Source organism: Arachis hypogaea, chromosome 19 (assembly GCF_003086295.3).
Source record: "Arachis hypogaea cultivar Tifrunner chromosome 19, arahy.Tifrunner.gnm2.J5K5, whole genome shotgun sequence".
In the NCBI taxonomy this organism is placed as follows: domain Eukaryota; kingdom Viridiplantae; phylum Streptophyta; class Magnoliopsida; order Fabales; family Fabaceae; genus Arachis; species Arachis hypogaea.
Window position 1 is genome coordinate 132,277,766 of NC_092054.1, and position 10,737 is coordinate 132,288,502.

The window sequence follows — 10,737 nt, forward strand, 5'->3', positions numbered from 1 at the left end:
CATAATTTAAAAAATTTATATTCCCGTAATGTTATTATGGGTAAAAATACTAATAATAATAATATTTATGTACCATGCAAAGTTGGAGCACCACATCCACATGCTAGTATGCTACCATGCTGTATATGTAACAGTAAGTAGATTTGGTCTTTTTTCTTAAATTTTTGATTATACAAAATAGAATTACATACAGTACATAATTTATCGACTAAAATTTAGTTTTTTTACTGGCTTAGACTTAATATGTTCATAAATTCGCGGACCTGTAAATTAGAAATTCATCTCGGACGATTGCACATTCTCAAATTGTTTCTTTTTAAGAACCAACTAGGTTATCCTGCAACTCTTCAAAAAAATGAATTGGTTCTTAGTTCATTCCGTCATCCCTCCCGTCAAATGAATTTTAGGTATTCACAGTTTTTGTCGTTCCCATCGCTTCTCGATTGATGATTAGGTATGGAATTTTATAATGGAGCCTCGTAAATACAATTCAAAATTACATATATAATTTTTTTTCTTTTGGTCATAACTCTTCTCTTAATTAATTAGCTTGCCTTACATTTTCAGGGCTATGACTTGTGAGTGCGACTACGAGTTGCCCATTTAAGAAAAAATAAAATATTCAAGGAGTTTTTAATAAATTTTGTTTGATAATTTAGTTGAAAATGATTTTTCTTTAAGGTAAAGAATTTTTTTTCTTTGATTTTCCCTTTTATTTACAAATCCTAGCTTGAATTGTTAAAATAATTGATGTAATTAGATAATATGAAATAGCTTGGGTGTTTGATTGATTTTGGTGTGAATTTTGGCGCTTGGATTGATTGCGGAGCACTTGGTGAAGATTTAGTGTCGTTGATTGAGGCTTGGATGTGATCGAGAAGAGAATTTAAGTGTTGAAAAATTGCTGTTAATAAGATGCGGGTTTTGATTTCGGTAGATATTATGTAAGATTATGTGAAAATCTAGGTTAATTATCCTAGGATAGGATTGAATGAAAATAATGGTTGTTATGAATGATATGGATGTATTAGTGTGAATGATTGATTATGTGAAGTGGTATAAATTGTGAAATAATGAGTTTTAATGAGTTATATGTATGAATTGTGATTGAGTGCATATAATGGCTATTGGTATAAAAACTTGGGCTAGAGGTCGTGTTTGGGGGTGATATGCACCCTTTTGGTAAGTGATAAGCCTCCATGGAGATAATGATTATGATGGATAAAGTTGTGATTTTTGAATTGTAAATGGTATAGCTAAATGATTGTGATAGAACGGATATTGTAAATTGAATTGCCTCTTAATGATTATTGAGTGGTGAGTTAGGCTGGAGGCCGTAATGGGAAGCATTTTGGTAAATTATTTGAATATTGTTTAGTGAATCTTGTGGCCAGAGGCCTTAATTGACTAAATTGTGTGAATTGTTATGTTTGAGTGTTGGTTTATGTTGTTATCGAATAATGAGAAGGTCAATTGAAGTGGAAATGGTAGTTAGAATTTGAATAGTTATGATGGAACTGAGAATTAATATATGAGTATTGAGGATGCTTAGGAATGGTTTTGGTTGGCTTTAAAATGAAATGAATTGAGAATTTGTAAAAAAAAAAATGACACTATGTAGAAATTGTGTAAATGTGAATTTTTGACCAATTTCGATGGGTCATAATTTAGTATTTGAAACTTGGATTTGAGTAAAACTTATTTAAATCAAAATTGGTAGTGAGAGCTTTAAAACCATCTACAAACAGATAAAAAATGAATTTTGTAGCAAAAGTTATGAACATTTGAAAATTGGGGTTAAGAACTGGATTATGCAGAGTTTGTAGAACTTGGGGCAGTAGCAGCTTTCGCCCGTATGCACGCATGGTGCATACGTATAACCCCAGATTTGTGCGTATACACGAGACATGTGTATGCATGAATGTGAATTTTTGCGAAATCAGAACTCAGGTTCCGCGTGTATGCCCGAGGTGTGCGTACGTGCAACTACCCAGTTTTGTCCAAAATATTATTTTGAACTATTTACCCTTCCTAACATGTTTATAACCCCCTTTAACCTCCGTATAGAGTCGAATAACTAATTGATAGGCCATGAATACACTGGAAAGGGATATAATGAAATAAATTGATTAATTCCCAGATAAACACTTGGTTAACCGGATGAAAATATTGCGGGGTAGAGGTTTGTCCTGCCCGCGGTGACGACGGTAGTTTCATCTGGCTCACGGAATAATGGGGTTGATTGTTGATGAATGAATGGGATTAATGAATCTAATAAGTTATGAAATTGATTAAAATTAATGATTATTGATTAATTACCTGGGTAAGATGCAAGGATTGTGGTTTGTCTCACTTGCTCTGGGTTGAGAGGTGAAACACCTAGGTCTCAATGCAAAGGTTGTTATTTATCCCATTTGTTCCGGGTTGAGAGTTGAAATACCTGGGTAAGATGCATGGATTGTCATTTGTCCTACTTGCTCCGAGTTGAGATTTGAAACACTTAGGTAAGATGCAAGGGTTGCGGTTTGTCCCACTTACTCCTGATTGAGAGTTGAAACACTTGAGTAAGATGCAAGGGTTGTGGTTTGTCCCACTTGCTCTGGGTTAAGTAGAAATGGTGGCCTTGTCCTGCCCACAGTGAGGATGGTGGTGTTATCTCACTCACGAGAAAACGAAATTAATTTCTTGATAAAGAATTGAGATTAATGAATCCAAATTTGATAAAATTGATAAAGGATTGTGGTTAATAAATATAATAACTTGTGAAATTGGTTAAATACATTGTTGTTGACTGACTGTGGCCTGAATGACTAGATTGACAAGGTCGGAAGTTGTCTTGCTTGCGTGGAAAGATTTGGGTGTTATCCCGCTTGTGTGTTTGAGAATTGATAATGATTCTCGATTGGCAAAGATGGTGGTCTTATGCCACTTGCGTATTGATTTGGTACCTGCACCGGGTAAGGACGATAGTTTCATACCGCTTGTTTTATGGTTGCGGTGTGACATGGAGAAGGTGATAGGATACTCTCCCTCTGAGACAAGTGACAGGACACTCTCCCTTTGAGACAGAATGATACCCCAATGCAACAAGTGACAGAGTAATCTCCCTCTGAGACCAGCTTGTGATAAGCTGAGAATGTTACTTTTGGGGATGTGGTAGGTTGTTTTGCCCACGTTCTCTCTGATTGCAAGGTAACAGGGCACTCTCCCTCTGAGACAAGTGACAGACACTCTTTCTCTGAGACAGAATGATTCTTCTAGTGAGAAAGTGACAGGACACTCTCTCTCAAAGACCGGCTCATGATAAGATTAGATAGTTTTTCTCCTGGGGATGCGCAATCGAGAGACAATGTCCAAGTTAACTACCACCAGATGTGTCAAGTTCTGGCAGTTTAACCGACACGTGAGTTCATGGCCAGTAGGACATGCATGCATCATGTAAATTTGTTTGCAATTGTTTGGGTGTGCATAATTGTTTGTTTGATTACTTATTCATCTATTTGCTACTTGTACTACTTGAACTAATTGCACTTTATTGTGATTAACTTGTTTATTTTGTTTGTGTTTGAATTTATTGAGATTATTGAGATTTGTAGAGACTATTAAGACTATTGAGATTTACTAAGACTTATGAGGCTGAAAATATTGATAAGGATGATTGCTTAGTACTGATGGGACTAGTAACAGAAAGGGTACAATTACCATAGATGAATTGAATCCTGTTGGGATTAGTTAAACCTTAGGATTGAACCTTGTATGTTTGGAGATTAGGATTGTTTAGTGGGTTCATGTAGTTTTACATAATCTCTATTTGGAACTATTACCCTACTAAAAACCTTCGAGTTCTCACCCGTTGTAGAAATTGTTGATTTTTCAGATAGCAGGATGTGTCGCATCTCGCTGAGAGAGCAAGACTCATTGGTGAAGCGAAGAAGACTTTATTTTTAAAGTTTATCCTGTATTTAGCATATTTTTCCAATGTTGAATATGTATTTATATACTTTCCTCTTAAAAGTTTTATTTTGGAGAAAAAGGATGTATTTTGTATCCTTTTCTTTGCAAGTCGAGACTAGTACTATTTATGTATCTAACTCAAGATCTTTTATATATATATACATATGTTATTTCTGTACGTGAAGTTTTCTCGCTTTAACGTTTCGAGTGTGATAATGGTTGTCGCTTTGGTTTATCTTTTCTTCACAGGTTCCTAGTTAAACTATATTCCTTCAAATACTATCTATGTATCTTTATTTTTAGATGTCGTAATGTTTTGTCACTTTTAACTTACAACTGCACCATAAGGCCTTGTGTGGTAGAGTGTTACAGTGTAGACATTGCTGAACTGACTTGAGATGATGTTGAAGATGCAGCATTAAAATTGATAGGAGAATTGAATCTTGAATTTTGATTTTAAGACAAAGGAGTATCTCTTTATCAAATCTGTGAAAACAATGTCAAGCAATATGTCCAATGCGGCCACATACCTGACATATTAAGGCCTAGGATTTTGATAAAAGCTCTGCTCCTCGAGAATTCCTACCTCCGCCTCTAGCTCTACCACGAAATTGATTGCCTCTAAAATTGTTGGAAAGGGATGGAAAAGAACCTTGAGAAAAGTTAGCGTGAATCACAATATTATCAGGTTTCTTAAATTTCTCCAACAAATCATCATGAGTAAGCAAAAGAATTTTAACTTCAGAAAGACTAAACAATTCAGGTTTAGAATTAAGCATGAGCAGCATCATGTGGAAATCTTCATTAAGACCTTCTTTAATAGTTTAAATATGCTGCTCAGTTTATAATGGACTTCCCAGTGCAACTAAAGAATCTACAATATGCTTGATCTTTGCTATGTACTCTATAGTTGTTAAACGTTGTTTCTTGATTGTCTTTAATTGTACCTTTAACGGTGTGATTTTATATTTGGTTGATTTGAAAAAGTACTCTTCAATTTGGTCCCAGCAGATCTGATGACTGAATATGCAGCCCACCATTTTGTTCTTGAACATCGAATCCATTGAAGCTAGTAGCCATGTACTAAGATAGATTGTAACCATCTTGCCTCTATTATTTGTACCTTTGTGATTCAATTTGAGCTTTTTGATTATGAAAAAAATCAAATTGTACTGAAAATTTATCTTTATAAAGATGATTTTCAAGATCCTAGATGGCCCTTTATTGCAAAAAAACTTGTTATTACCAAGTCTTGGGGTTGTTCTCTCCAAATTTATCACTGTTAGGGTTAAAGGGCCTTGAATTCAAGAAATTGAATGGAAAGGAATTGAGTATTAGATTGTTTACCGCAGGATTTGAAATTGAGGTGATGACTAGTAGTGAAGTTGAATCTTTTGAGTTGTCACTCACTCACTCACACAAATATATATTGCTTGTACCAAAACCTAATCAGCTGAAGCTGAAACTAACCATGATTAACCAGTTGTAACTAATTACAGTTAACTAGCAACTAATCAATTGATTTTCTTGCTTTTCGGTAAAATAATTCTGCTGCTTAAGTGCACTGTCAGTCTGTCACTGGCACAAGTTATATATCCCAGTATTACATAACCGGGATGCGCATTTAATGTTTTTTTTTTTTTTTTTCTGTATCTGGGATATGACTGATAATGTATTTTTGTAATTTTTTTTAAAATATATATTTGTAATTATTATATTTATTTAATTTAAATAAAAAAATTCTACTAAAAACATGTATCACTTGTAATTGTCAAACGGAAAAATGCAGGATACTTCCGGAATAAAAACTGTGTTTGATTTTATTTGGTTTTGGCCGACAAAAGTACGTGTTTTCCAGCTAAGACAACAAAAAAAATGGACGCATCTTTATACGAAGGGAAGGTGCTCCAAACTTGGTGGCTCGGAAGAACTTTAATTTAAACCATATAAATATCAATCGCTATCTGCTTTGCTTATTAATCAATCAACTTACTTTTCACGAAAGTGTAAAATCATGATCATTAACAAGTAGTTTTTTGAGTGTTCATCTTATTTATTTGTCCTAAATGGTAATCCAAACTGAATTTTTTATGTTTTTGTCAAATAGAAATAATATGTAATTTATTGATTAATAGCTAAAATAGAAAATGTATATAGTGTGATAATAAGTTCTTATTAAAGAGATTGCCCAAAGATAAATGTCTTATAAAGTAATAAACTCTTCTAAATTAGTAAAAAAGAATTTTGGGAATTAATACGTAACAATGATACTTTAATTATTTAGACTAAGTCACTTCATAAGACGCTAATTAACTTTTAAATAAGATGAGAATATAATGATTTTGGTATAAAATAAAAAAGATCACAAAAATAAAATAAAACGTAATATATATCTTTGGTCTCTCATGCTAATAATTCGTTTTCGAGAAATTCTTCTTTTTAAACTAGTTACAGATAGTTTAGGTGGTTTTTTTTTTTTTACCAAAGATACGAGACTCGAATCCGCAACCTCTTAATTGAGTATGGGGAGACTATGCCATTTGAATTATTACTCATTGGCAGTTTAGGTGGTTAATTGTAATAAGTTTTACAGTAGTATAATATAGAATCAGACTTTGTATATGACTCATTTGCTTATCTATGCATTAATTTTTGTTTAATTATTCTATTGTTTTTTTATATTTTTATTAAATTTATAATTAAGTTTTTATAATTTTTATCTTTTTAGTTTAGTTTATATATTATTTTTAATTTTATAATTAGATTTTTGTTAGTGTAAACTGTAAAGAATATTAAAACTAATAGAACATTTTTGTACAAATTAAATATATCTACAATTAATAACCTAATTAAATATTTGACTATAAATTTTTAAGAGGAATATTTTATTAAAAAATAGTATAAAAATCTAATTTAAAAAAATATATAAAAATTTAATTATAAATTTAATAATATTATAAAAAATAACAGAATAATTAATTTTTTTTATTTATAGATTTTGGGAATGATTGAATTACATGCGGTGATTTTAAAACTGAATATATATATATATATCTTTATTTGATTTTGGTCGGAACGAAAAATTCTACTATAGTGTAGTTTAGTTTCTGCTTCTTAATGCAGTGTGCTAGCTGACATATATAAGCATGGAAGTGTGTTCATTTTTTTTGGGGCTTTGATGAAGTCAGATTATATTTTTTTTTCATGTATGTGTACATTGAATATGAATAATGAATACGGTTGAGGACTTCAGGCCTTATAAACATGATTCTAAAAATCAGATTGAATTGGCCGATTTGACGAAGCGGTGTAGACCGCCTTAGTTCTCTCTCAGGAGAATCTTCCTCTTAGTAGTGTCTTTGGTCATCTCTCTTTCTTTACGTCAATTGAGCCTCCTTTACTCTTGTCTTATAGTCATGGCACAACCAGAGGATCAGTCTATCGAGGGAGATGTCGTTCATCTCAACCCTGAATATGATGAGAGCTTTATTGAAGGAAATCTGAACATGGTAGGAAAGATTATCTCTGATAAAGAAGTTAGCTTCAATACGTGCAAAGCGGCTCTGCTGGGAATCTGGGAAAATCCGGAGGGAGTGACGATCTCAGAGGTGGGCAGAAATAAGTTTCTGATCAGCTTCAGAGATGCTAGCAAGGGTGTTCAGATACGAAAAGCTGGACCTTGGAGTATCAGAGGGAATCTTGTGAACCTGCAAATATGGAATGGCAGATAGTCAGTATATGATGTTGACCACAAAACTATGGAATTATGGGTACAAATCCATGGCCTTCCCCTTCATTACTTAACAACAAAATCAACAGAAATCATTGGGAAGAGACTGGGTGTTGTGATGGAAACAGGAAATGCTAGATGGAATAACATCCTTCAGAGAACATTTTTGAGGGTTAAGGTAACTTTGAATGTCACTAAACCTTTACCTACTGGCTTTTGGCTAGCTAGAGAAAATTCCCAAGATCTGTGGGTTGATTTGAAGTATGAAAGGATTCAGGATAACTATTGCCTAAACTGTGGAATTCTTGGTCATAATAAGAAGGAGTGTAAGAATCCAATGGCAACTGTATGTTGGGACCCTCTGAAACCAAGGTATGGCCCGGGGTTGGGGGTTAACAGAGCTAAGGCTATTTCAACCTGGGGTGTAGAGCAGAGACTGGATGAGGAAAATAGGGTGCTGTCGGAGGATAAACAAGCGGGTGGTGGAGTGTGCGAGAAGTTGGAGCTTCCTAAGGGGAAATGGGCTGATGGAAGGTGTTCGGATGATAGAGCAGGGGAAGGGGCTCAGAGAACTTTTGAATGCAATCTGGACCAACATAATATCAGTCAAAGAGAGAGCTAGGGATCAAGGGTGCAGATTGATGATGATTCAGTAAGTATATCACCCAGGCATGCTGTGTATCAAGACAAACATTCAGGTTTGGGCAAGAAGCAAGCAGACCTTTTGAACAGGGTAAGGAAAGGGAAGGATAAGCTTCGAGCGACAGGCGGCAATAAATGGGATGGCGGGCAAGGGGAAGGGTGCAATCAGCTCCGCTCACAACTGAATGAAAATAATGAGCCTCACCTGTTAATATGAGAAAAACTAAGAAGGAGGTTGATCTAGCTGGCCTAATGGTGACTCAGGAAGAGACAGCAGACCTGCATGTAAAGGAAGTCAGCATAGATACTAACAGGGGCTTATCTATTAGAGAAGAGTTGAACAGGCTCTTTGGCAAGAAGGGATCTCTGCAGAATCATCAACTCAATGTTGGAATGATACAATCTACAGGGAGGGGGACAGCTTCTATGAGTCAAGTTGCTGAACAGTTATGGAGCTATAGGGAAAAACCAAAAGCGAAGCAGATTGTCAATGCAAGTGCCAGAACTGTGGGTCAAAGGGTGGAATCTATGCAGAAATATTTTGTTGAGCTACCTGAGGATCAGCAAGGAATGGATGAGGTTTGCATTGCAAAGACTCGGCAGAGGAATGAGTTCACATGGGTCCTGGAGCTGGCTTACAATTTGGGTATGCATCTGAACCTTAAAAGGAAAAGAGGGTTATGCATCAATGCAGATGTTGAGGCAGAAATGGAGGATTCCAACGCAATATGTATGCAACAACCAGGTAAGAAGTACAAATCTGAGACTGGAACAGACATGGCTGAGGAGGCGGGCCTTCACATACCCCACCATCAGCCATGATTGTAGTCAGCTGGAACTGTCGAGGAATGGCGGCCCCTTCGACAGTGCATGAATTAAAAAGTATTTGTAAATATCACAGGCCGTCCATTTTGTTTCTTATGGAGACTAAAGCTAGTAAAATAAGCTGTGCTAGGATTAGGAGGAAGTTATGTTTTGATAACATGTTTTGTGTAGAGTCCCGGGGGTTATCCGGAGGACTTTGTATTTTCTGGAAAAGTAATGTAAATATTCATGTTTATGCTTGGTGTGATAATTTTATTAGGACTAAAGTTTGTAGTGGTAATGATAAGGACTGGGAGGCTACTTTTGTCTATGGGCATCCAGATTATAAGAAAAGGAAGGATTTATGGAAGGAATTATCCTTAGTAAATAATAATTTGGCTCAGCCAAGAATTTTGATTGGGGATTTCAATGATGTTATTTCACAAGATGAGAAAGTGGGTCTGCACCCTAAACCGAGTAGCCAGATTGAATCTTTCAGGAATTTTGTACACGAGAATGCCGTTTTGGATTTGGAGTTACAAGGGATGCAATTCACGTGGTTTAGTAATCCGAGGAATGGTTGTGTCACGAAAGAAAGGTTAGACAGGGTTCTTGCCAATTGGGAATGGAGAAGAGCTTTTCAACATGCTACGCTCTTAGCCTTACCACCTGTTAGTTCGGATCATACTCCCCTAGTTCTCAATATTAATCCTAGAGGTCATAGGAGTAAGAATTTTAAATTCGAGGCATTTTGGGTGGACCATGCTGACTGCGACTCGATTATAAGGAGAGGATGGAGCAGTTCTGGAAATACTGGGGTTGACACTTGGACAAATCTGAATCGAAGAGCACAGGATTGTAAGGAAGAATTGATCAAATGGAGTAGAGACAGTTTTAAGAGAGCTGATGCTGAAATAGGGAAGTTAAAGCTTCGCCTTAAACAGTTGCAGGAAGCTGATTATACAGAGTCTCAGCAAGAGGAGATCAACAGCCTAAAATTGGAAATTACCAGGCTATGGAGACAAGAGGAGAAGTATTGGGGTCAGAGGTCGAGGGTTAAATGGTTGAAATTTGGGAACAAAAATACATATTTTTTCACGCCTCTACCATTCAAAGAAGAGACAGAAATCGTATAGAGAGTTTACAGGATTCTTCAGGTAATTGGGTGCGTGGAGAAAGGGATATTCTCAAGCTAGCAGTAGGGCACTTTCAGAATCTGTTTAAGGCTTCAGAGAACCTGGACATGGCTGCTTGCATTCGCCATATTCCTGTCAGAGTGGCTGAGGATATAAATGAGGAGCTCATGAGAGAGGTTACTGATAAAGAAATCAAAGAGGCTACTTTCAGCCTGGGGAGTCTTAAGGCACCAGGACCGGATGGTCTAAATGGTCTGTTTTATCAGAAGCACTGGACAATTGTTGGTGAGGTAGTTTGTGATGTTGTTAAGAGTTTTTTTCATGACGGTAATTTACCAAGCAGTATTGGGAAAACTTTTATAGTCTTGGCTCCTAAGATTAGTCGCCCGGAAACCCTTAATCACCTAAGGCCGATTAGCTGTTGCAACTTTATATACAAGATTATTTCTAGAATGTTGGTTATTAGACTTA

General features: G+C 35.6%; 1 protein-coding gene across 1 annotated transcript; it reads left to right on the forward strand.

Moving 5' to 3' along the window:
* The first annotated feature begins 9,174 nt into the window (after window positions 1–9,174).
* On the forward strand, window positions 9,175–10,266 carry LOC140182353 (uncharacterized). The gene has a single exon (XM_072228522.1). The coding sequence runs from the start codon at window positions 9,175–9,177 to the stop codon at window positions 10,264–10,266; it is 1,092 nt and encodes a 363-aa protein (XP_072084623.1).
* Window positions 10,267–10,737: the final 471 nt, after the last annotated feature.